Source organism: Pundamilia nyererei, unplaced genomic scaffold, assembly GCF_000239375.1.
Source record: "Pundamilia nyererei isolate P.nyererei 1_Seehausen unplaced genomic scaffold, PunNye1.0 scaffold00087, whole genome shotgun sequence".
Taxonomy (NCBI): domain Eukaryota; kingdom Metazoa; phylum Chordata; class Actinopteri; order Cichliformes; family Cichlidae; genus Pundamilia; species Pundamilia nyererei.
In genome coordinates this window covers 257,203-283,294 of record NW_005187488.1, presented here as the reverse complement: position 1 = coordinate 283,294, position 26,092 = coordinate 257,203, and the positions used below count along the sequence as shown (strand labels likewise).

General features: G+C 41.1%; 2 protein-coding genes across 11 annotated transcripts in view; one reads left to right on the top strand and one right to left on the bottom strand.

The window, feature by feature from the left end:
* The window catches only part of cacnb2a (calcium channel, voltage-dependent, beta 2a), a 68,138-nt gene extending 52,697 nt beyond the window's left edge, over nucleotides 1-15,441 (top strand). For 6 of the 9 annotated variants that reach the window (XM_005738799.1, XM_005738800.1, XM_005738803.2 and 3 more), the window contains 11 exons: nucleotides 721-843; nucleotides 963-1,099; nucleotides 1,223-1,299; nucleotides 1,583-1,716; nucleotides 4,874-4,954; nucleotides 5,072-5,130; nucleotides 7,747-7,856; nucleotides 10,349-10,500; nucleotides 12,234-12,329; nucleotides 12,827-13,009; nucleotides 14,134-15,441. In XM_005738799.1, coding sequence (XP_005738856.1) covers nucleotides 721-843; nucleotides 963-1,099; nucleotides 1,223-1,299; nucleotides 1,583-1,716; nucleotides 4,874-4,954; nucleotides 5,072-5,130; nucleotides 7,747-7,856; nucleotides 10,349-10,500; nucleotides 12,234-12,329; nucleotides 12,827-13,009; nucleotides 14,134-14,865 — 1,884 coding nt within the window. In that variant the 3' untranslated portion in view covers nucleotides 14,866-15,441. Of the gene's footprint in view, nucleotides 1-720; nucleotides 844-962; nucleotides 1,100-1,222; nucleotides 1,300-1,582; nucleotides 1,717-1,920; nucleotides 1,941-4,873; nucleotides 4,955-5,071; nucleotides 5,131-7,746; nucleotides 7,857-10,348; nucleotides 10,501-12,233; nucleotides 12,330-12,826; nucleotides 13,666-14,133 lie in introns of those variants that run through there. The other 3 variants (XM_005738802.1, XM_005738806.1, XM_013912356.1) reach the window with 2 other exon arrangements.
* A 3,346-nt stretch (nucleotides 15,442-18,787) lies between these two features.
* Nucleotides 18,788-26,053, bottom strand: nsun6 (NOP2/Sun RNA methyltransferase 6). Of its 2 annotated transcripts, none has more exons than XM_005738798.1 (12): nucleotides 25,994-26,053; nucleotides 25,589-25,688; nucleotides 24,453-24,608; nucleotides 24,237-24,334; nucleotides 23,900-24,006; nucleotides 23,486-23,639; nucleotides 23,027-23,108; nucleotides 22,453-22,572; nucleotides 21,840-21,984; nucleotides 21,613-21,758; nucleotides 20,167-20,292; nucleotides 18,788-20,089 (listed from the first exon to the last, which is right to left on the bottom strand). In XM_005738798.1, exons 2-12 carry the CDS (start codon nucleotides 25,661-25,663, stop codon nucleotides 19,910-19,912), a joined length of 1,389 nt encoding a protein of 462 aa, XP_005738855.1. In that variant the 5' UTR covers nucleotides 25,664-25,688; nucleotides 25,994-26,053; the 3' UTR covers nucleotides 18,788-19,909. The 2 variants fall into 2 exon arrangements, with proteins under 2 accessions (XP_005738855.1, XP_013767775.1); XM_013912321.1 differs by having other exon boundaries at nucleotides 24,237-24,331.
* Nucleotides 26,054-26,092: the final 39 nt, after the last annotated feature.

The window sequence follows — 26,092 nt, the reverse complement described above, 5'->3', positions numbered from 1 at the left end:
CTTGCAAAAACAAACCCAGAAACTAGTTTAGTGTTTGTATGTGAGCATATGATGTGATCCTTAATCTTTTGTAGCAGGGTAACGTGTCACTGTGGGCAGGGGAGGTTTTATTGAACGGTGCAGCTACATCAGTGCTGTTTCATGCAGTTTGTGGACAGTCAGCAGTGTTAGATTGTTATTTCCCTGCCTGGAAACATTTTATTAGCTTTATGCATTATCTCAATGACTTTTTGTCTTGAAGTAAAAGCTTTACAGTGATCGTATAAGGAGGTCAGTATTGATTCTGTCTTTGTAAAGAATGCCGGATTGATTTATGATTTACCATTTACGCAAGTGCTGATTTTGCTTGAGCGTACTTGTACTACTGGTGCTGCGGTTGGTAACATGTTGCATCATTTGAACTTGTAACATGTGAGTGCTGTAGCATGTAGCAGAGAGACAGAAAAGCAGGCAGCTCATTTGTGGAGAGAAGACTAGACGAAGTCTGGATGAGTCAGAGGCTGCTGATATCTCTCACCCGGGGTTATTTTTACACCTCACACAAAGCCGAGGATCACAGCTTGGCAGTAGTGTTCGAAAAAGATTAAAATAAAAACTTTTAGCAACTGTCTCCCCACTCGTGTTAGAATCTGTGCTTGATTTCCTCCAGTTTGAAAGCAAATTATCGCTTGTGAAATCTGACATTTTCTTTTTTTTTCCCTCCTTTGTCCCTTCTGCTAGACCAAACCAGTTGCATTTGCCGTCCGCACAAATGTCAGCTACAGCCCGAGTCACGACGATGATGTCCCTGTGCCAGGCATGGCCGTCTCCTTTGAGGCTAAAGACTTCCTCCATGTCAAAGAGGTGAGCTGGAGGTGTTGTTCAGTACGGTAGTTTGTCGATGCCATATGGAAAGAAAGATGACGGCAGCAATAAAAAGGAGGATGTTTGAGATGACTTTCTTGAATTTTGTGTATGTGTAGAAGTACAACAATGACTGGTGGATAGGACGCCTGGTGAAAGAAGGCTGTGAAATCGGTTTCATCCCCAGTCTAGTGAAGCTTGAAAACACTCGTATCCTCCAGGAGCAGAGAGCCAAGCAGGGCAAGTTCCACTCCAGGTAAACAGACTCGTGCACACCAAAGTCCTTTGCTTTAGCTTTGAGATAATTTATTATGAATGTGCACATCATTAGATATTCAATTTTGTTGGCCTAATGTTAAAAATTTATTTATCATTTCAGTAAATTGGGAGCAAACTCATCATCTAGTTTAGGTGAAGTTGTTCCTAACTCACGGAAATCTACTCCTCCTTCATCTGGTAAGCAGCTTCAGGGGTGAAAGTCCAATTTTGTATTTAATAGATTTGTTAGTATTTTGAATCAACATTTAGTCACTGAAATCCAGCTGTAGGTAAGGTGTACGTGTTCCTAACCTCAGTAAAACAGACATTATTTTTGCCATAACTGTACTTTTACATGTTTCATGTACTTTTTGTGTAGTACCTACATTCTGTGCTACTTTCAATGTAAATCCTACCCGCTACCTGTGACCTCCTGTCTTCACCTCCATGTGACGATGCTCTTGTCTGTCTGTGTGGGTAGCCATTGACATAGACGCCACAGGCTTAGACCCCGAGGACAATGAGCTTCCAGTCAACCTGCGCTCCCCTAAAGCCAGTCCAAACACTGTCATGTCACCCCTAGCAAAAGAGAAACGAATGCCCTTCTTTAAGAAGGTAAACTCTACCTGAGCTACCCGACCCTCGCTTCTTCTCTATCCGTCCGCACGGCTCTGACTAAAATGCCTATGGCTGCTCAGCTACACGCAGCGCCCCTCCTGTTTGTCTACACCATCGTCCTTGTCCCTCGGCGTTCACACCACACTTAGCATGCATGCCTTTTCCTAACCTCTCTCTTTTTCCTCTTTCGTCTTGCCACAGCTAAACAGAAGCAGAAGTCGGTAAGTCTTTGTGTGCACCGCACCAGCACAGCAGGGTGTGGGGATAACCTTCATGGTCTGAGCTGTGAAAAACTCTCAATGCATTTCCTAAGCATAGACTCACCAATGTACTCACACTACTCACCGCTCCTGCCAGCCTGTGTGTTGTAATTGTTTTGTGTGTAAATTTGGGATCTCAGTGTGAACAGCTTGTTTCTTGGTGAGAGCTACAATTGATGAGAAAAGTAATGCCATGGTGCTGTCTTTTATCAATATGAAGCTAGAGTATAAAGGCAAAGAGAATAAAAACAGAAAACATGAAAAGCCAAGAAATGATGATTGACAAATTAAAGGAAAGCTGGAATCCTAACCTCTAGAGTCAGGAGATATGGATGTTCTGTCAACATCATAAAAGTCTTCGTCTTCAGGACATGAGGGGTCACTGAATCATTTTATAAGCAAAAAGTGGTCCAAATCATATACTGCAGCATTCCAGCTGCACACCTGTGAGAGGCTTTGGATCACCGTCATCACAGTCCAGATAAACAAATGTGCTGAAGCCTCCTCAGGGTGGCTCTGCTGACACATTTGATAAATGACAAAGATTAAAACTAAAGAAACTCCTGTTACATTTCATTTATGTAAGTAAAACATATAATATAGTTTGATCTTGGTTTTATTTTTAATTCATTGAAGTGTTATTTCAACTTAGTTTTGGTTTAGCTTTAGTTCACTATAACATAATCAGGTCCAATCCTCCAGCAGACTAACAGAAACATGGAGACTGCCAAAGCACACTGAAACCTGTTTCTTTATTTGTAACATATCTGTAGGTCAACATAAAAACCTCATAAAGCAGCAGCTTGTTGTTTCATGCACTTTATATGGATTAAGCAAAGAATAATGAATTTATAAGCATTTGTGGTGCTGATGGGCAGCTTTAGAAGAGTTGTATCATTCTTCCCATGAAACTCTCAGCAAGAACTCAGTGGGGCATGTCTTTGCCCATTCTTATGCTTCACTACTCATATTTTTCATTAGTGACAGCTGAAATAAATAAATGCTGTTTGCTGTGGGACTTAAGGATATAGTAGAGCTTGTTTCCCATGATTACAGTAACCATGTAATCTAGAAGTTAAATATGCTACTGAAAGGATTTAAGCTGAGCTACATTGTTCATTGATGGCATGTTAGTCAGCAGTAGTGCGCATCAGTTCCCACAGCGTCTCTGGGGAAGCTCACTGACGACAGCGAATGCTAGATAGAAAATGTTTAGAGCTGAAGGGATGAGTAAGAGGGAGCAACAGACTGCAACAAGAAAGTCTAAATAAATCGTCTGAAACACTTATCGTAAAAAGATAACACAGATCGAAAGAACTGCCCGGACATGAGGACAAATAAGGGATGACTAAGAAAATAATGTCAGCAGTCCTTTTAAGTAGCCAGAGAAAGCAGAAGTAAACCTTCTCTCTGTTTCTCGGCTCAAACACGCTGTTCTTCCAGACAGCGGGACACAGAGGTATGAGGGTCATTGGCTCGCTGTCACAGACCATAATGCATTTCCTCTCTGAAACCACATGCTAATATTTGCAAGGATTAAGAAGACAGTCTTAAAAACATTATACACAAATTTCCACTAAAACAGTGAGTTCACTAAAAACACAAATGCAAGAATGTATCAGAAGTTTCAGTAGTTTATAAATGTATTAGAAAAATAATTCGAATAGGGTTGCAAATAAAAAAATTTCATCTCTATGAATCAACTATTTTTTTCTTTATTAATATATGCATGTTCACCGTAAATTGTAAAAATACAAAAGTATTTGTGTGATTATATCAGTCTATGATCTCTCATAAACATACCACATGACATTCTGCACCGGAGAGCCTCACAGTGAAACACCCAGTGTTCAGCCTTAAATTAACTGTATTGGTAATAATCAAAATCATTTTTATGTTTCTGTAATGATTAATTAACAGAATGCACCAGTTCAATCAAAACCGTATTTTCAATGCATGTTATTCATGAATGTTCAAACTTACTGTTTTACAAAAAAGCCCCCATTGTAAAACACAATATGAGTGTTGTTGTTAGTGTTATTATGTAGCTATTTATTTGCATTCCCAAAAAGAAAATGTAGTTTTAGTGGTTAAATGTTATGCTTGATTGATTCTTATTTTCTTCGAGGATTACAGTGTGCTGGATCAAATTTGGGTATAAAAACATGAATTCAGTTCATTTGCGTCATCAATAACAATATAATTTTTTACATTTCTAAAATATTATATAATAATAGGTGGTCTAATAAATATGCTAAGTGCTGCATGTGCATACTTGCAAGTATTTTTTAAGTGTAATTAAAGGCATCTTAGAAGGCATCACATAAAAGAAAAATAACTGTTTATATTATGTGCAAAAGTCACATCATGGACCGTGTTGACCTCATAATAAGGTCAGTCGAAGTGTTGATTAAAAACAGGCTGTTCCACAAACTGAGGTCCGTTTTTGTCCGTACAGCAGTGAGCGAGTTTTTCTAACTGTGTCCTAATTTTGTGTTTTCAGTCAAAGCTTCTGTTAATCTACTCGGGCTTCTTTCTCACTCCCTGACTAACCTTTCCTATCATTTAGCTTCCCTTTTATTCAGCGGAATCAGAACCATGACACGAGAGACTCGATCTGACATACATAAATATTTTTCGTTTACGGTAACCTCCTTTGAAGTGTCATCATTAAAGTTTCTGCAGCAAACTGCCAAATCGGTTATAAATCAAAGCTTGTTTGTTGTTTTTTTTTCGAACCAGCTCGGACGTCCCGTTTCATGGTTCATAATGTTTCAGTGCTTTTAAAATGTCTACTTCGTTGTTTTTCCACCCCCTTAAGTGATTTGTGATGGTGAGCGTTTACTTGGTCTCCATAAATGTGTAACTGTTTTTCTTCTTCTCTCCTTCTGAAGACGGAGCACATTCCTCCGTACGACGTTGTGCCTTCCATGCGGCCCGTGGTTCTGGTTGGACCGTCACTGAAGGGCTACGAGGTGCATCAAAGCTTCAACTTTCCAAACACAACACTGAATTTTCTTTAGTATTTTCTTTAGTAGTTTAGAAAACCCAACTTATTGACTCTTGTTCTCTCTCCTGAATCTCGTTTGCAGGTGACAGACATGATGCAAAAAGCGCTGTTTGACTTTTTGAAACACAGATTTGAGGGAAGGTAAGCTTCCTGTGACCTTTTTAAAAACGCAAGCTCCCATCCCGCTTCCTTCCTCACTCTTCTAAGTCTATAGGCTGGTATTTATCTCTCCCTCGAGGTTAGCTGAGGGAGTGTGTAACAAGTTTGTTTGGCCTGGAGATGTGTGCCGCTGCTTTAAATAGGCCCTCTCCATGTCCTTAATAGGCCATAATGGGCCCTAGAGCCGAGCAGGATTCTCCTTACTCAATGCTGAGTCCATCCTCCCACCCGGAGCAGAGAGGTTTTTTAGTTTAGAAGTTGCACAACACGAAGATCCACTCAGATCATCAGCAGCTGCGGAGAATACCGTTTGATCTGCTGATTTGTTTTAAACAAATTTACACCTGTAAGTAATTCCCTGCTGCTGCTCTCTAACATTTGTCTTTGATTTGGTGTTAGTTTTTCTTAGTTGGTTTGGCACAGTTTTCACCTGGCAATCGAGATTCCTACGCCGTGTGCGAGTCTCAAATGCACAGCGCATTTTTATATGCGCTCTCTTGTTGCTTTGGTACAGAATCCTCAGTTATGGGCTGCAAAAGACATGTTTTTTCATAAGCATACACATGTTATAAATCCTCAAAATGTATAAAATAAATGTTTAAATTATTAAACTTTAATTTATCTTGTGTAAAGTTCGTGTTACTAAAGTTAGTAACATGCCCAAACTCAATTATAAACACATACTGTTCATAGCGCTGTTTCCGGAGTTGTTACAGTTTTGCATGTTCTTTGTGCTGTAGTTATACTTCTAAGTTTTACATGTTTGATTTCTATTCAGTGCAGTTTCGTTTAGTTCCCACAGTGGATGTGCTCATTTCACTTTAGTTTTTGTGTTTTTCACTAGCTTTAGTGTTCGTTTTTGTTATTGACATGGGTGGTTTTGCCGGAGTTTCAGAGCAAGACGTGACACAGTACAGCAAAGCAAACAACTACAGACAACCACAGTCACACAGACATCTCAGTCCCAGTAAACATATGCACCAAAGCCTCGTCAGCCTGACAGCGTTGACACGTTTGACCGAGCCGACAAAGACTTAAACTGAAAACATTTCTCGTATTTTTTTTTATTTAGTTTTGTAGGGACAAATATTATTTTAGTTCGTTTTATTTCAGTTAATGTTTTTCCAGCAAATACAGATCAGACATTAACAACATCCACATGGTTTTTATGTGGGATACTTTTCCTTTATTTATATAACACAGCAGATAGACAGAGGAAAGAGAGGGGAGGAATGACATGCAGCAGAGCTCCCCGGGTGTTCAACCACTGACTGAGCTGTTAAGGCTCTTTAGCTCATGTTCGTTGTATCTACAAAATCTGGAAAAGTTAGTGAAACCATGCACAGCACTCCCCAAAACACCTCCAAATGTCTGCAGGGAAGGGTGAGCAGTTGTGATATAGTATCAGTATTGACAAACTGTTTGCATTTGATGAACACGATCAATGAAAAACAATACAATACGACTTCATTGTCCGCTTAGGGAAATTCGTCAGGGACTGAAGTGCTGTCACAGAAGCTGCCTTTGCAACAAGTCAATAAGCATTAAAAGAAAAGAGAAATAAATAAATAGATGAAGAACATTAGTCTAAAGTATATTTTCTTGGCATTTGTGCTCGTGTTAAGATGTAATCATTAATGATGTCCCAGTTGGTTGAGCTGTAATGGTAACAAGTCACATTCTTCTTTTAGTAGAACAGGGGTGGTGGATTTTTTTGTTTGACTAACTAGGTCATGGTTTCTCAAAGGAATTGCTGCTGAGTTCTTCAGATGTATTTTTGGAAGCGTTGAGCATCGCAAAGCAAGTGCTGTTCAGCTGCAGTATATTTAATAGAGAAGCAAACATTTCTACAACCAGTATCTCTAATTCTGGGAAACCAAACATCAACAAAAACAAGCAGCACTGCACAGCAGAGGTTAAACATGTAGATTTTAATTTAGAGTGAACTGTCCCTTTACCCTGGAGTTCCTGTGTGTAGGACACCACCTTTATGACACGAGAGCCTTTACTTAAAGCAACAATGAAGGGAAGTCTCATTTTAGTCACACATACGCCGATCTGGTATCACATTTTGAACACTGACGGGTGAGGTGAATAACACTGATTATTATCATCATGGCACCTGTTAGTGGGTTGGTGGGATACATTAGGGGAACATTAGGAGACTAAGTCAGAGCAACTCCAAAACTGCAGCTCTTGTGGGCTGTTCCCGGTCTGCAGTGGTCACTATCTAGTGATCCTCTTTCCGATCCAACAGACAAGCTATGGTAGCTCAAATTTCTGAAGAAGTTAACGTTGGTTCTGGTAGGAAGGTGTGAGAATACACAATGCATTGCAGTTTTTTAGCTGTTTAGCAAAGCAGGGACCAACACACTATTAGCCAGGTGGCCATAATGTCATGCCTGATCGCTGTAGCCTAAATGTTTATAGTGAGCATGATGCAGGGCTTTCAATGATGTGATGATTGCTCTTAATGCTTTGAGAACTGCAGCAGTGTTTCAGGAAATGTGCTCAAGCAGTGGATAAAAACTGCTGCCCTCAGCAACATCTCGTTTTAAGCCCAGATCTACTGATTACTTCTCCCATTTCTCGTGACAGAATATCAATCACTCGAGTCACGGCGGACATCTCTCTTGCCAAACGCTCAGTCCTGAACAATCCCAGCAAGCACGCCATCATCGAACGCTCCAACACACGCTCAAATTTGGGTAAGTTTCTTAGAAAACTCTACGCCTGGGAACATCTGGTGTTTTGATTCATAATGTTTTCAAGGAGACCAGCTTACGTAGCAAAAAGGAAGGAAACGATTAAAGAAACTCTTGACAATGGTAACGATAACTCTAGACGGCCCTGAATGGCCTTGGCTGGCCTCTTTTGTTTGGGATGAAAGATGGAGCGCAAACATGCAGTAATAAGTTCAAGAGCCGCTCTGATTTGACTGAGGTTGATTGGGGTTTAGATGTGATTAGAATGAAACAGATTCTGGAGTCAAACAGAGGTGACAAGGCTAATCTCTGCTATGTATCACCAGAAGCATCAGTCAGCAGCCACAGCAGAGGAAGAAGGCAGGAAAAAGCATAAAATAGAAGCACATCGTGTGTTAAAAGTGCAGTTTTTTAATGATCACAGAGAGCCGCCACACTATAACTTTGACTTTGTTCTTCTTCAGAAAACGAAGTCTTTGTCAAACCTACTTTTTCATTTAATATACTAAACATAAAGCTTTTAAAGTTAAGGACCACTCGGGGTGTGTTTTGTCATTTTTTTGTTCTTATTTTGTCTCTCAAAGCTTTTGTTTTCCTGCCAAAAGAGCAAAGAGTTATGTATTTGCTTTCTATGTAATTTAAGGCTTTTTAAGAGAATTTTACCATCAAAAGTGACATTGGCTTGAAGCTGTGCTCCATTAAGATGGATGAAATGATTTCAGGAAAAGTTGGAAACACGTGAAACTGGTGACCCTCTGTGGCATTTTTAAGTTGGAAAATGAGATTTTGAATGAGCTGTTAGGCTGGAATGTTTTCATGTTATCTTCAGACTGTTGGGACTGGAAGTCATGGAGCTTGGCCGTGATTTCTCTCCGGACTGGGCCTTCCTGAGTTATTTGTAGGATTGTTTTTGCAGTCACGTCGTCATCTGCTGGAGTGGGAGTTGTGTGATGTAAGAGTCGGTATCTGTTAGAGGTAACATAATGTGGCTCCTCACTCACTCAGAGCTATTAGTCTCCAAGCCGTGTCCCTGAAGTCATGATGTCTTTTGAATATTTAAGTCTCTGTGAGGCAGAAAGAGCTATGCCCTAAATCACTGATGCAGGCTCAGATTTTTAAAAGGCGTACTATATGACTGATGGACTCTGAGCAGTCATAAAAATTCATCTTTAATAATAACTAATAATCATTTTTTAGCCACGCTTTCAGTGTGGCTCTAGGGATCCACATTAAAATGGGATGTCTCAACAACTAATGGATGGATTGTTGCAAAAATTTGCACAGATATTCAAAATAAATTGAAATCACGTTTGGGATCCTTTTTAATCTAGCGCCATCGTCAGGTATAAATCTGTCAAATATATATTTGTACAGTGGTGGATGGTCACATTAAACATGCCCCTAGTTTCCAGTAATGAGGCCAGCAAAAGTAAGGCAAGTAATCCCTATGAGCCAAAAGACAATGTTTTTTACACTCATGGATCTGTATGACATCACTTGTGTTTACGAGAGGCAGCCAATTACAAGAGTCAGCTTAAAGAGAGAGGGGGTGGAGCTAAAACAACTTCTTTCAGACAGTAGATGAACTTAAGGCATGCATCATTGTTCGGTTTAAGATAAATAAGGAGTATTTTTAAATTTAAATCATACACAGCTACTCTAGGACAGTCCATAATAAAATATGGAGTTAGGAGTATCTTTAATCTTGTGAATATTTTGCAATAAATTAAGCATAAATATTAATGGGACCTATTATGTTCATTTTCTGTCATCCTAGCAGAGAGCTGATCTGCGATAACGAACTCAGCTATTAAAAGACGAGATCATTTTTGTTTTTATTCTTTTTGTTTTATCTGTAATCATGAAATATATTTGCACAGCCACATCAAAACAACTTGTGAGGTGTTTTTAGATGACACTACAAGATTTGTGATGTCTTTGAAAGTCAGCAACAGAGGATATATTGGTGTTAATCGGGGTTTCAGAAGTGAACTTAATCATTAAGGGGATCTGGTAAGAATGCATGAAAGAAATCAGCTATTAAGTTATGATCCGGTGCATGAAAGTTTATTTATCCAACTTTAAATTAATTGCAGTTGTGAGTATGAATGGGGAAACAACACCAGTGGACTGCTCAGTGTGGAAAATAAACAAAGACAAGATTAGACTTAAGCCTCTTGGTCATAAACTTCCATAAACATAAATATAGTTATTGGTTATGCTAACAAAGAAATGGCTAAGTTGAACTTGAGTAGCAGGATTGTCGCCCAATGAGAAGGTGAAAAAGAGAGTGCAGATTTTGAGTAAGGAGTGAAAATAGGGGGATTTCAATCAAGTGGCAAAGAAAGAAAAGAGGAAGTGTGCCACTGATAAACAAAGTGCAAAACAAACCAGTGTTACACAAGCTACTATCATGATAAATCCCCCTGACGACTGATAAGAAATAATTTCCTGCTCTGAAAAGAATAAACCCAGACCTCTGTGTCTCCCTTCAGCTGAAGTCCAGAGTGAAATCGAGCGAATTTTCGAATTGGCGCGGACGTTACAGCTGGTGGTTCTGGACGCCGATACCATCAACCACCCGTCACAGCTGGGAAAGACTTCCCTCGCCCCCATCATTGTCTACGTCAAGATCACCTCACCCAAGGTAAGAGAAATGATGTCTGTAGGAACAGAGAGGAACAGATGCACTTGCCAGTGTACATGTGCTATGATGGAAAATAAGGACAGTGAGAAAACGGCTCAGCAGATGTTCCCTGTGCTCTCATAAACGTGTTAGTCAGCTCCGCTGGTTTATGTGTGTCTGTCTTCACGTCGTCCTGTCTTGTCACCGCTTGTATTGTCTCTCTGCAACTGCTCTCTGGCTTTAAATCCAGCATGTCAGACGTGACTGCTACTTTGAGAGTGAGAAAATGCGTGAGAGGACTGATTCATCACTTCGACCTTCAACAAGTGTACAAAAGGCTCATGAGTCAGTGATCAATAAAAAGCACATCTCAGAAAATGAGAGAAAGCAATAGCTGATGAACAGACACGAGATGCCAGCTTTAAATCACAGTGGCAGCAGATTAAATCACACTCGAAGTGGGGAAAATAAATTGCTCTTTATCACCTGGCCTCTTAATTACACCCAACTGCTGCTTCTTATACGCTAAGAGTAACTTTTAATATGTTGTATTTGTATAAATAGCAGTTAAATGAGTAGAATTACTCAACTTCATTAGCAACTGCACAAATGAATGTAAAGACATAGTACGAGCTAAATATTCTGTATCAAAAGTAAAAATAGCCAAAATTGCTGCATTAAATGATTTCAGGCAACACGGCTGTTTAATTTTCATGCCTCCCAAAATGGTCTTGGATGTGGCAGTATTTATTTTGGGAAGGTTATATTTATTTATGACATACACAAAGTCTATTTAATGACAGAAGTTTGACATTAGCCATCAAATATCACCACGTGGCACGAACCTGGTAGTTTGTGGAAAATATTGAATGTTTATTCTACAGTAGTAGCACATTGCAGCCTGCCGCACACATAAAACAAAAGTATATTTCAATACAAAAAGTAGTTTTCATATCATATTTATATATACTCTATATGCACAGTTGTACAGAGATGCAGGGGGTCCCACTGTTGCCTCTTAGCAAGACGGTCATGTGTCCGAAGGTGGCCCGTGGAGCGGAGCTTCTTCCCACAGTCCAGATACATGCATGTTATGTTAACTAGTGATTTTAAATTGACCATAGGCATGGTTGTGACTGGTGACCTGTCTCTGGTATGCCCCGCCTTTCACCCTGTGACAGCTGGGATACCTCCATGATAAATGGATAGTTGGATGGATATCCAGTATAACCACAAATAAATACAGTGTGCTGGTGTTAAAATGAGCAGGGTTATTGTTTATTATCTTTTTCACAAACTAGTTAGCAACTTACTGATAGGAGGGAAAAGAGTTATGCTTTTTCTGCATTGTTTTCTGTAAACAAACAAAAATCCCACATGCTGACTGGACAACATACCCGATGATACTCTATATTTCAAGAACAGATTATAATCACCAAGAGAAATATATTGGTCAGGCTCTAGATATCATATATAAGTGCCAATGGCAGATTTAATTGACCAGTTGAGCTTTAGGATTTGAGGTTTTCAACCCACATTTATGGGGTCTCATCTAAAAATGGGTTTTAAAAATTCATTACTATCTATCTGTATTTGTGTAAAATGAATCCTTTTAAGATTACATTAATTGTCCACCTCCAAAAGAAGCTCCTGTTTAAAGCTGAGAAACTTGTGTGCTGCAGGCACAAAGCTTTAATTTAAGTTTGTCAAAAACAGCCGTGACCTTCTTGCCTTTCGTCCTCATTTGCCTTCAGGTGTTACAGCGGCTCATCAAGTCCAGAGGCAAGTCTCAGGCCAAACACCTCAATGTCCAGATGGTGGCCGCCGACAAGCTGGCTCAGTGCCCTCCTGTAAGTCTCCACAGCGGACCGAAATTACTGCCAATTTTAATCCAGTGTGTGAAATAACTTGGAGTTTTGTTCTTTTTGGCTCTGGGTTTTAATTTGTGCATATCTGAAGTCAGGTTTTGTTTATTCCTTTATAATTTCTGCCAGTTCTATTTCCGTCCCTCTCTAATCTGCTTACTTATTATTTTAGAAAATGAGGCAAACCCTCCAGTATTGTGAAAGCGGAGGTTTAATTTCATTTAAATAGCAGTCAGTATCTTTAGGGATTTACAGTTTAAGATTTTCTGCAAAATGAATACTTAATGTTATCTAGTGTCTAATCCTGTGAGTTGTTTCTAACTTGCCCCGATGAGTTTTTTTTATGGTTTTTCGTTTCCTTAAAGATCACTTTAAGTCTTTTAATGTGAAGTTCCACATCAGCGCTGGCTGGTTTTGTTGACCCTGTCATGTCTCCGTTCCATTTCCTTCAACTCTGACTGCGCCCGTTTCGCCTTTCGCAGGAAATGTTTGACATCATTCTTGATGAGAACCAGCTGGAGGACGCATGTGAGCATATGGCTGATTACCTGGAGGCCTACTGGAAAAGCACTCACCCCACCAGCTGCAGCCCCCCTGACCCAGTGCTAGCAAAGCTACCCACAGCCAGCCTGCCCTCCAGCACGGCCCCGGTCTCTGGCGTGCAGGTACAAGTGCTGAGCATACTCTGGGCCAATGGAGGCCATGGAAAAGGAGGGGATCCAGAAGTGTGGGAGGCAGGATTAGAAAGGAAGAGATGAAAGAAATCAGAGCGTTGAAGAATTACAAAATGTTGTAGTTTGCATCTACAATGTCTGCTAAAAGTCTTTACTTTTCTCATATTATGTTATTCTTTAACATATGCACTACAGGTAATGTGTAAATTAAGAATAATCTACTTTATCTAGGATAGGTACAAGGGTATGAAATACTAAGGAAGAAACTGAATTTAAAATGCTCTACAAGAACCTTCTGATGCATAAAGAGGAACTAGATCAGAGAAAACATCAAATATAAAAGGACGAACAGGAGCTGACAGCAAGAAAAGAGTTAGCAGAGACAAAACACGCTTCAAGAGATGGGAACAAAATTCATATTAACAGGTCAAAACAATGCTGTTATCACGTTCATTTGATTAATCGTGGCTGATGCTGATGATACAGGAGACCCCTGAAGTATAACTACCACAAAACATGTAAAACTCAATAGAATAAAAACAGTTTAGAGACAGTTTGGACGTAGACAGAGAGCTGGACTTTAGTATTTAACATGAAATCATTTATTTTACTTTTAATAGTTCCTTTTCTAATGTAGTTCCTTTTCAGCTCAGCTCTAAACCATTGTTTTTGTTTAATATATTTTATAACAACCCTCACCGTTATGGGCAGTTTCAGTCATCTGTAAATGCTGCATAATCCCCTTATCTGCCCTTTCTCTATCCACTGCCATCACAATGTAAGACTGAGAGTGAAGAAAACGCTGATATTGATGAGGAGCAGGAGTGAGCTTGTATTTGCTAGTGTGGTAAGTGCGGCGAGGTCGAGTGATGAAAGCTGAAGCCGAGGAGCACGCCTTGCTTTTTTGAGTTCTTACTCCTGGGTCAGAGTTGGCCGTGAATGGATTTGACGAGAAAGCGTGTGTGTTCAAGTGTGACATCTTCTTCTTTGTAGTTCTGTGTGAATTTAAGTGAAACAACTGGGGTGATGTGATTTTTAGTTTGCGTGTGCTTGCTGTGATGTTTTCTGGTTTTGTATGTGCCATCGTACTGACTGATGTGTGTCGCTAATCTCAGGGAAACAGTACAGAGCAGAAGGGAGATAAAGTGGAGGGGAAAGGCTCCAGAGAGGATTACCAGCACCACCATCACCGTCACCACCATCATCACCACCACCAGAGCCTGGACCAGGGCGATGCTGACGCAGAGGGGGAGGAGGAGGGCAACGAGGAGGAGAGGCCTCTTAGGACAGAGTCATCCAGGAGATCCCAGCACGTCCACCACCGGTCATCTTCTACCAGGACTGAACATCACAACCACCATCACCACCATCACAGCAGTAAAGCCAAGGGCCTCTCCCGGCAAGAGACTTTGGACTCTGAGACCCCCGAGAGCAGGGAGAGCCGAGAAAGTCGAGAGAGCAAGGACTCGGCTTGTACTGAGCCGCGCACTCAGCGTCTTCAGCAGGAAGAGGAGGACGATGAGGATCAAGGGGAGGGGCATCCCCAGCAGCAACAGCATTACGAGCCACTGCCCCACCGGGACCACAACCACCATCACCACCACCACCATCACCGCAGCGGGGCGGACGAGGCCGGTCACAGCACGGGACACCAGCGCTCCAAAGAGCGCGAACAGGACCACAATGAGCGGAACAAGCAGCGCTCTCACCACCACCACCGGCCAGCACGCGACCACCACCATCACTACTACGACCGGGACAGAGAGAGGGACAGAGAAGGGGAGGTAGCTCCAAAAAAGAGGGGTGAGGCAGGGGAATGGGCCAGAGACTCATACATCCACCAGTGACAGACCAGAACCCCTCCCAAGGCCCTCCTGGACTCTGTTCTGTCCTCCCATCGTGCTGCTATACCCTGAAAAACCACAGCATCCTATTTATGTACACTTCTTTGTAAATGCTGTTGCATCTTTTTCAATGGCAGGATTTTGATTACATAGATACAAATATAAATATATGAATATATGTATGTGTGTATCTATGCATAGACGTTGTTTATGTGTGGATATGCATGAATATTCTCAAATATGCATATTTTAAACCTGTGTTTGATAAAGCATGACACAAAAGCAGAATTTTTTCTGTACTGAGCTGTGCTTTCTGTGATTAGCATTATAATTTTTGTTTCTAATATTATTATTATTATTATTAAGTTGTATTGCTTGCTACCACTTGAATAATTTGTTCCTTCAGACTACTGCGAGGGTTGACCAGCCATCATACTTTGATGTTGTAGTTGCAGAATAATTTGACACTTTGGGAAATAACACTTGCCTACATAGTTGCCAGTTTATTATGTACACCTAATGAGTGTAGGGCAGCACGGTGGCACAGTGGTTAGAACTGTTGCCGCACAGCAAGAAGGTCCTGAGCTCAATTCCACCAGCAGGCCAGGGTCTTTCTGTGTGGAGTTTGCATGTTCTCCCCGTGTTTGCGTGGATTTCCTCCAGGTACTCCAGCTTCCTCCCACAGTCCAAAGACATGCAGTTTGTGGGGATAGGTTAACTGATTAATCCAAATTACCCATAAGTGTGAATGTGCGCGCGAATGGTTGCCTGTCTCTCTGTGTTAGCCATAACACTTCCCATAATTACATTGAAAACTACAGAAACTACTGATTTTCTAAGTAGTCTGCTTGTACACCTCTGGACTGCTTTCAGAGCTGCTCCTGTTTTTAGGTCACTTGAGACCTTGCACATTTGTGCTGATTTAACCACAAACCTCAAAAGAGCTTCTGTTTTAAACAGATCAGCTTTAAGGTTTATCATGATTGTAACTCATCGTGATAATTAGCTTTCAGTCTACAACCAAGCAACCAAACAGAGTCCAACCCCAGTGACAGTGCTTTAGGTCAGGACCATGCTCGTTTTTGTCTTCATATTTTCAAGATTCACATAGTTGTCAGTTTATCCACCAGGACCAGACTGTTTTACGAATGTTCTGAGGCACGCATTTGTGGGGAGAGGACCTGAATGGTGGCCTGTACCATCTATAAATGTCCTACTACAAATAGTCTGAAATACACTTAAAATAGCAGCAGTTCTTGAAGTGATCAAGGGGTCCACAAGGAGACAACTTTGATTGGTAGACTGGACAAAACAGCAAACACAAATCCCTTTTGGGGTTGTGTCAAGAAGAAAATCCAGTGTAAAAACTCTACCAAACCTACCCACTGTGAGTAAGGGATCAGCCAAGCGTAGCATCTCTAAGAAGCTTAACATCTTTCAGTACTTTAGTAAGTATAAATCACAGATTTGAGAATAATCATAAAGTTGAATCAATGACTGTTTGGTTTAAAAAATAACTGAATACTATACTCTTCATAAATGCAGCACTGTTATATCAGACTGCATTGATTTTTAGCAGGTGAAAAACTTGATACCACTCTCATATCTGTAGGAATGTAGAGCCAACAGCAGGTTAGCTTAGCACAAATAAACAGGAGGAAAGAGCTCATGTGAACAGTTTCTCTGAAGGTAAAAACCACCTACCAGCACCTCTAAAAGCTCAACAATTACCATTTTGTGTTGGTGAAATCTGTACAAACCCTACAAATAACAGGTTGTGGCATTACTGGGGGAGGGGGATTCGTATATGAGAGTGGTATCGCTCTAACTCTAACAGCATATTTCCCAAAGTGTCAAACTGCTCGTTTTATGTTCATCACTTACTGCTTAGTTTCTTTTTTTGATTCCACGGGTTTTAGATGTTACGTTTTAACATATTCATGCCTTCTTGCAGGCGCACCTTAGTCTTGCCTTACAAGACAGACAAAGAGTTCTCCAGTAACTTCCTCTCAACACATGCAGTACTGTTCTTTGTATGGGTCCAGAAACATTTTATAACATTGGAACAGGCTTTTTCACATTGGTTTCAAGTGAAAGGGATTTGATATAACATTCCCACCAAATCGTAGGTCCTGATGATTCATCTTGGATTAATCCTGACCCCTTTTCTAATGAATTCCATTTAAGTCCTACTTTGATTTCTTAGTACAAACAATGCTAATTTTAGGATATGTTGTTCAGTGTGGGTATTTCTGAAATTCCAAAGAAACAAAAATAATTCCAAGTGTTTACCAGATAAATATTGCCTTTAAGTTTTTGCCCTCTTTTCACTCTTCTGATTAAAATACAGGATCTGGTTAATGGATTTGGGGATATTTTACCTGCTCTATATGCCTGAGTCAACAACATCATCAAAACCTGAATAGACTTTAGTTGATCTTTGAGTCCGTGCACTCTGGCCCTCTGTTTACACACCATCTCCTCACCTTTTTTTTAAATGTTTTTTTTGCCTGATAATTGTAATTATAAAAACTCGTCCATTTCTATGCTACATTGGTAGCACTACAGATTTTATAACAGTGTACATGTGTACATATTGCATAAATACGAAGAATAAAGTTGGAAACAAACGACTGACGCAGTGGGAGACCGTTTTGATGTTTGTGTCAGCAGAAGACCCAGACAGAGGAGGGAAACGGTGCGTCTATAAATAGTCATCTGAAACTCCACTGAAAAATTGAGGTAGACTCACCGGCCTGCCTCCTGAGTTGTCATGACAACCCCGACATGAATGACAATGCTGAGGGGATGCATCTAAAATAGGAAGGTGCCTCCACACACACTCACAGCTGCCTTCATAACAGACAAACTCGGAGATGAGGCATATTTGATCTTGAATTTTAATGTGAAATCGGGGAAAAACAAATCTTCAGTGGTGCAGCGAGTCCGCACTCACATGCAGCTTAGATGCAGGGAGGTGAAGTGCAGCGCAGACAGATGTGTGCGTGGACTGATAAGAGTCTGATGTTATTCCCAGGAAAGGGGATTGAGCTGAGGTCATAGTGAAGGTCCTCAAAATACTGCGTGTCAGAAGAACGGGACAGATGTCGGTGCACTGCTGGCACGGATCTATAAATTGCACACAGGCTGCGGATTTATTGGACATCCATTTTAAATTTGCACTGAATAAATTAGTTCCTATATTTGGCAACCATAAGCACGTGTGAACATGTAGCAATATGTAACAGACTATAATGTGTGTGAGCAGATATGAAGTGGAAGTGGAGAATCAATTATTTTACCAAGCCTTTCATTATGGGAACATCAGAAAGCTTTGAAAAATTGAAGATCATAAGATCACACAGAGAAATAAGATGCCATTGAATGTCGATTTTCATCGCACCAAGTATCTAGACCCCAAATATTCTAATGAATATGAAAAAGTGCCAGATGTTTCTGTAACATTTTAAGCCTTTTCTGTCTAACAAACCATTTTAATTAGTAATTTAAGCACAAAAGGCACCTAACTGAAGAGACGAGCCAGTGTTGTACAACATACAACAGAGAAAAGAAGCAACTAAATTGTATATTTAGGCAAAAACAATCGATGGCTGTCAAGAAGCCAATGATTAGGAAAGCAAACAGGGAGAACATTTAATTTGAGGTATGCCAAGTTATGCAAGAACTTAGCTTAAAATCAGTGGTAACAGGTCTGATTGAGCAATGCATCCAAATTATTACCAATGCAATAAAAAAAATACCTGGATAAAAGACACAATGGAACACTATCAGTCATGGCCCAGACCTCAACATCAATGAAGCAGTTTGGGATGATCTTACAGAGAATGAAACACAAGCAGCAAACATCCAAAGAAGAGCTCTGAAGCCCAGAAAATTATTCCTGAAGACTACTTGAGGAAATTACAGGAAAGCTTGCCTAAGAAAACTCAGACTGTGTTGAAGAATGGTCCTAACAAATACTGACTATCAAGCTCTTTAGCAGTTTTTTGTCCTGTATAGTAATATTCTATGCGCCTGTTTTTCTAGCAAAATATAAAGAAATGAGAGGTGGCGGTATTTTTTTGAATGTCAGTGCGTGACGTTTGTCTGGGATGTGTTGACTAAATGTTCAAATATAAGACGATTTGTGTTTTGCTTGCATAAAAAGGAATAAATAACAAAAGAGAAAAAGGAAAAAAAATTAGCTAAAATTCTTTTTAATCTCTGCTAAATACAATTAGTTAAAAGGAATTTAGACAACAATTGACAAATGGTTTGAGATCATATGCAAAGGTCTTCTAGGAGTAAACCCTACCATCATGAAAAAACCTCTGGACTATTTTGGCATCTTGTTTTTAAGGAATTATCTAAATTAACTCTTATTTTATTAGTAAAAAACAAATTTAAAAAAGGTCTAAATATCCTGGAAGTCATCATTTTAATAACATCTCTTTTTCCTCTCACATCTTTACTCTTAACCACTTCCAAAAACAGAAACAGCCTCCCTTTAAATGTGCTCTTATTCTGAAAAACTGAGCAACATTTCCTTCTGATGAATGCAGAGACTGAGCCAAACACAAGCGTCTCCTCTTTCCTGCAGGCTCCAGAAGTCCTAATTAAATGTCCCAGTCGTCTCCAGCGCTGCAAAGACACTAAATTGTTAATTCCTCTCATGGCCTCTTTCTACACCTACTTCCTGATCCATTCTCCAGCGAATCCGTCACCATGGCAGCTGTGTCGTCACTGTTGTTATAGCAACCGCAGTGCTGCTTCTGCTGCATTTGCCGTTACTCATCCAGACTCCGTCGCCACGTGCCCCCCAACCACCACCCTCTTCCATCCAACCCTCCCCTGGTGTTTATAAAGCTTATCCCTATATGGCCCACGGTTTTAGAGAGCAGCTGTTAAGAGGCAGATGCTGTAAACAGCGCAGGGAGCTCTTTGTCAACACTGGCCCGTCAAAGCACACAGAGTGTCGTAATATAAACACTATTGTTCCCGTTTTGCTGTCTCATATGAGCCCCGTGCGAGAGCGCGAGCCCTCGGGTTAGTTTTTCAGGAACTTAGCGATAAAGAAGCCGATAGTGTCGCTGTCGGCTCTGCAGGGGAGCGGGGCTGTAGTTTCCGTCTGCTCCCAGCTCAGCTCGGGACTGAATCTCTGGAGGAGGCGCAGCTGCTCAGGTGGAAGGCCGGCTCCAGGCATGCCTTCAGCACCGATGTGGGGCTCCTGAAAAACAAAAAAAAAAGGTTTCACTTTGTGATTTTTACATTTGCAGTCACGTCCATGTGGCTCAAGTGCTTTACCTGTGGCACAAGTGAGAGGCAGGGGAAGGTGTCAAGGGCCCAAGCTACCTGCTCCTCATTCTCTGCTAGAGTCACTGTGCAGGTGCTGTACACCAAAACACCACCTTTCTTCAGCAGCCGCACCGCCTGCAGAGACACAGATAGCTACGTATTCATGTACTCGCTTTATAGTCAGTGTAATCGTGGTTTTATTAACTTTTTAGTGAGTTTTAGAAGCACTGGACCAAAACTATTTGGTTTCAGTTCATTTTTTGCTGCTCTTTTTTAGCGGTAACCTCCAGGGTTTAAAATTAAGTACCAAATAAATTACAGATCCTCTTGTGGCCACTTGAGAAAGGAAAACACACCGGATCTATTATCTCTAATTCTCATCATTTATCACATTCTGGGTGTGCATTCAGTTCAAAAGACTGCCTTTCTTGGTGTAGTGGTGCATTAGTGAATTGGCAACTTGCACACGTGGAAAGGCCACATCAGTGGTGAAAGATATATGCAGGTATTTTGCTCCAAACTGTCTTTTTCAGGGAAGGCCTTGCAAATTTCAGCAAAATATTGTTAAACTGCACACTGCATCTATTCCAACAGCATGGCTTCATAGTAGAAGATTCTCTGACTAGTGAAGTGGCCTGCACCTTTCACCAGCTATAAATACTTGGCACATGATGAAACACAAAATACGACAACGAAGATCCAGGACTGTTGAGCAGCTAGAATCCTATATCAGACGAGAATGGGGCAACATTCTTTTCCCAAAATTCCAGCAGCTGCTCTCCTCACTTCCCAGATGTTTATAGGCTGCTGCTACAAGAAGAGGGGATGCCACACAGCGGTAAACACGGCCTCCTCCAACTTTTTTGAGACACGCTGCTGCCATCAAATTCAAAGTGACCTCATATTTTTCTTAAAATGCTTCATCTTCATTTTCTAAACATTTGATGTGGTTTCTGTGTTCTAATTGTAAATAAAATAGGAATAGGAAACACTGATGAAGCTCTAACGAAGCATGTCCTCTGCGCTGGTTTCCATGCAAGTGATTGTTGGGGTTTTCTCTGTGTTCTCTGTATCAGTGTTGGGTCTTTACCTTACAATATAAAGCACATTGAGACGACTGTTATTGTGATTTGGTGCTACATAAATAAAATTGAATTCAATTGAACTTTTTTAATCGAAATCACAGAGAATGATCAGGTCTCGAAAGGTTATTCGCAGAAATTTGAAATGACAGTTTGCTTTCTCTGCGCACTTTTGAACAGACTTGTAAAACTGCACATAAGCCTGAGAAGTGAGCTTCAAACCTCACAGTGACGTTAAACAAGTAAATCTGAGCTGTGATCAAGCTGCAGTGGAATTTCTATCCAATGCTGCCACCTGCAGGTTAAAGAACACTAGTACTGCTGTGATGTTAAGATGATAACACGTGGTTTATGTGTGTGAAGTAAAACCTACAGCATGAAATAACTTGCGCTGCAGTGGCTGGTAGGAGCAGATCTCTTTGAGGCTCCAGGTGCTGCCCATGTTGGGTCTCTGTCCGAGGCCGCTGCAGGGAGCATCGAGCAGAACCCGGTCGAAACTCTCCGGAGGGAACGGAGGTCCTGGGAAACACAGACACTGAGCTGCTACCTATTTATTATGAACCCCGGAGATTTACATCATAGATAAACTCTGGACTGTACCTTCAGTTTCCTGTGCTGGGTCACTGCTCACAGCCAGAGTGCTGTTAAAGCAGTGCGCCTTCACGCTTTGCAAATGCAACATTTGTGCATTTTGACGAATGCGGTCGATCTTATTCCGGATCCTGTCCAAGGCTACGACCTCTCCCTGTGTCGGAGAAAAAGAAAAATATTAGAAACAACTTAAAAAGGAAGGAAATTTCACAAATTACAATCCTAGACTGCTTGTTTTTATCTCAGGAGACGTTTTAGTTAAATCAAGTAAATGCTAACAAGGACACAATCTCATCACTAATTTTATTACACAAAGATGAACGCGTTGTTGTCCGCCCTCTCCTCCAGGCTGGACACAGACCAGCCCCCCAGTGGGGTGGTGGTGGGCCCCTTTGGTGGGGTACGGATGCTGACCTTAAATGTACTTAAATTCCACTTGGATCATTTTCTATGTTAACAGTTAATGTAAAGTGTTGCTTGAGACCTAGATCTAAATCACTGGTGTCAAATTCATTCTAGTTCATGGGCAACATACCATCCACATGGACCAGTCAAATCACTGCATTAAAAAAAAACAAAAATACTCTGAATATTAATTATGATCGCATCTGGACACAAGAACCTGATCTCCCATGAGCGCAGCAATGTGGCAGGTCTTCCCTCCAGGCGCAGCGCACATATCCAGGATGCGCTCCCCAGGGCGAGGCCCGAGCACGTGTCCCACAACCACAGACGGGAGGTTCTGCGCAACATGGATTCGCTTCAGTATGGGCAGTGATGTGGACATAACATGTATACAATACAGTTCCTGGTTGATTCAGACTGAAACCTCACTGCTGCTCTTTTTAAAATGGACCTAATACGTTATTCTACATTGTCTGTCATTCTGTAGGAATGTTTTAGGCAGTTTTTTAAATTCTTGGATCAGTATGATGTCATAAAGAGCGGATATCCTATCAGACTCCTGATCCACCTGCTGCTCAAACCATTTGTTTGCAAGGTGCAGCTGTTCCAGAACAATACAGGACAGTTTATCTGAGCCATAGGATAAATTGAGGGGCTACAACAAAGCCAGTTATAACAGAAAATACGGATTATTTTGGAAATCAGAATTATAGGTCCACTTTAATAAAGGTCCAATGCGGTTCTAGTTTATTACACCGACTTTAGCTCACTGCGGCTCTAATAAAAAATACCTGCAGGAACGCTAGGCTAGGTAAAACACCATCAAAGGACGGACTTCTGTAAAGCGGCTCCACCATTCGGATACCGATACCTCTGAAAGGAAAAAAGACGACAACTAATCAGCTAACACGTTTCTAAGATGAAGAGTAAATTTAAAGTTTCTATCCACATTGTCCAAGGTGCTTTTAAAAAAGAGCAAGGGATTTTCAACATAGCATTTCAAAACATACAAGAGTTCTTTAGAGACCATAAATTATTTCAAACAAATTCTATTCAAAGCAAAAAATAAAGAACTGCCAGGTAATATTCAGAGTATGTTTATTTTGAAAGAAGGAAGTTATAATTTAAGGGGTTTTTCTAACTTCAAAACAGGGAAGGTCCGTACTAGAAAAAGCTTTTGTGTTTCTGCTCATGGAGTGAAACTGTGGAACGGTCTGAATATGGAATTAAAAAAGACAGTGTTTACTTACCTGGCAGGCTCATCTGTGCAGAAGATAGTGGAGCGGTCCATTTCCGCTACTCCATTACCCACAAATACCTTCTTCCCCCGGAAGCTGGTGGCTCCTCGGGTGCACTTGCCCTCCAGGTCAGAGAAGACGGACACCAAATCCCCCGCCTTCATGTCTAACAAGAAAACAAAACAGCACACGGTTCGGTTTAAGGAAGATAATCAACACTTGGAACAAATGAAGATACTTTGGCAAAAAGTAAAACGTGCTTCCAAATCACAGAGCAGGTGAAGAAAACAAAGACACCACTGCTCTAAGTATTCACAGCCTCACTTCACTTCTACTGTTTTTAACCCCTTAGCAGTCCAATTAGTCCCCTAAACCATCCAATGTCCCGTGGGCGGTACGTCCGACTGCTAACAGGTTAAGTCTTACATTTGGGGCTGCCGAGAATCCCCGGGGCGAAGACGTGAGCGCCTCTCAGTACGGCGCCGCCACACTGAGCGCCCACCACCACCTCTGAGCCGAGCTGCTTCACAGGTCTGAGAGTACAGGACAAAGAACGATCACACGGTTACAGAGGATACACGCACAAAAATGCCGTTCTTCTCTTTGACTGACAGTTTGTTGGCAGCTATCTGAGGATGTGTTTGTTGTTCCTTTGTTATCAGAAATATTTCCTGTGTTGTTGGAGAACCTCAGAGGCCCAAGTGGTGCTGAGTGCGACCTCTACAGAGCAGATTAAGAGTTATCTGAAGCATTCCTCGCATACCTCGGACCTTCAACGGGAAGGATCAGCACATCTGCAATTCGTGGGTGTGGCAGAATCTGCACAGAGACTTCCTCTGCTGACGAGCTGCACATCAGCTGCTAGAAAAACAATGACAAACTAAATAAGCATGACTCCAACACACTGCAACCAAATACCGAAGCCCATTGTGTGGGTTTTCTTACGCCCTCTACATTCTGTTACCAGACAGAGACTCACCTTCCTCAGCTCTTCTGCCAGCTGCTGCCTGATCTCCTCAAGGGGGGCGAGATGGGTGCTGGCTCGTACGCAGGTGTATGAAGGTGGGTGAGACAGACATGAGAGCAGCTTGTGGAAACGATGCTCTGCCTCCTGATGACCCACCGCCGTTAAAACCTAATAAAATAGAAGGGTTAGGTAATAAAAAGCATACAGTGTGCCTTTATGTTGATGAAGTAACACAAAAGAACTGTTTGTAGATGGTAAACAGACTGGTACTTATAAAGTGCTTTTCTGCAAAATACAGACTAAGAGCATAGACAAAAATCTAATGACAGGGTCACCTGATCCAACCCTAACTACCTCTATACTTTAACTATATTAAAAGCACAGAGGGTGTCTATTCCCTGAACCCAAACTGGAAGCTGGTTCCACAGGAAGGGGGCCTGATGGCTGAAGGTTCTGCCTCCCATTCTACTTTTAGAAACTCTAGAAACCCCAAGTAAGCCCGCAGTCTGAGAATGAAGAGCTCCGTTAGGATAATAAGTTACTATGAGGTCTTTAAGAGATGACGGCACCTGATTGTTAAAGGCTTTGTATGTGAGGAAAAGGACTTTAAATTCATTTTCTGGATTTAACAGGGAGCCAATGAAGAGATGCCAACATAGGAGTAATATGATGCTTCTTTGTTGTGCCTGGAGGCTTTTAGGGAGCTTTCAGATCAACCCAGTAACAATGAATTACAATAGTCCAGCCTAGAAGTAATGAATAAATTAACTAGTTTTTCAGAATCAGTATCCAGAATGTTTCCTGAGCTCTTTCAATGCCTGACTGCATACAACAGAAATGTAATATGAATGATTTGTAAAAAACAAATGAACGAGAGAACCCATCAGTGTTTAAGGGAGCAGGACTTCTGTTAAAGATTACTTAATATTTCTTGTTAGAAAGTCACATGTAACCGTTTTGTAACTCTCAAAGGGTTTTCGTGACTGTTATGCGGAGAGAGATTTGCAGAAAATATACTGTAACAGCTAAATGAAAGCACACGCCGATAAATGACGACTTGTAGCATCCTAACTACTCCCTCAGTGAGTTATCTTTTCATTTGAAAGGGAAGACAGCGATTCCAAGAAGTGCATGTGAAGTCTTCTTACCTCCTTGTTTAAGAAGACACTCTTAAGATATTCAGTCACTTCAGGCTTCAGGGAAATTCGTGGGAAAATCGACATTTCCTCTGTTTAACAAGGCTTCAGACTGTGGAAAGGAAAGCAGGAAAGCAACACGTGTCAGATGGACATCTTAATTATCACCGCCACTGGATTAATGTGGAAACCTAAAGAGGCCAACAATTCAGCGATACCTGTTGTACAGACCAAAATGTTATCGCTAGATCAGGCAATTTCTCCAAGTATATGAAAGATCGTATCACTTAAACGACTCTGTAACATTCAACAAGTCCGCTTCTTAAAATTAATTTAATACATTGACTGTTGAATTCTCTTTCCGCTCCAGGTCTGATTTCATTGTAAATGTGCTTTTAATTGTATTTCGTTACTCACTTCTGTGCAGCGTGGAGTCCACCGGATTGTTTTGGCATTCTTCTTGCAAGTACTTCCGCATACATCATAGGCCACGTGACACAAATTGTCTTTCTTTTT

What these genes read in the sequence shown, in the direction of transcription:
- nsun6 (XM_005738798.1), bottom strand. Translation starts at nt 25,663, where the DNA reads ATGTCGATTTTCCCACGAATTTCCCTGAAGCCTGAAGTGACTGAATAT. An exon ending in TGGCAGAAGAGCTGAGGAAG is followed by an intron (nt 24,335 to 24,452) that starts GTGAGTCTCTGT and finishes TTGTTTTTCTAG; the next exon opens with CAGCTGATGTGCAGCTCGTC. An exon ending in CTAGCCTAGCGTTCCTGCAG is followed by an intron (nt 22,573 to 23,026) that starts GTATTTTTTATT and finishes CATGTTGCGCAG; the next exon opens with AACCTCCCGTCTGTGGTTGT.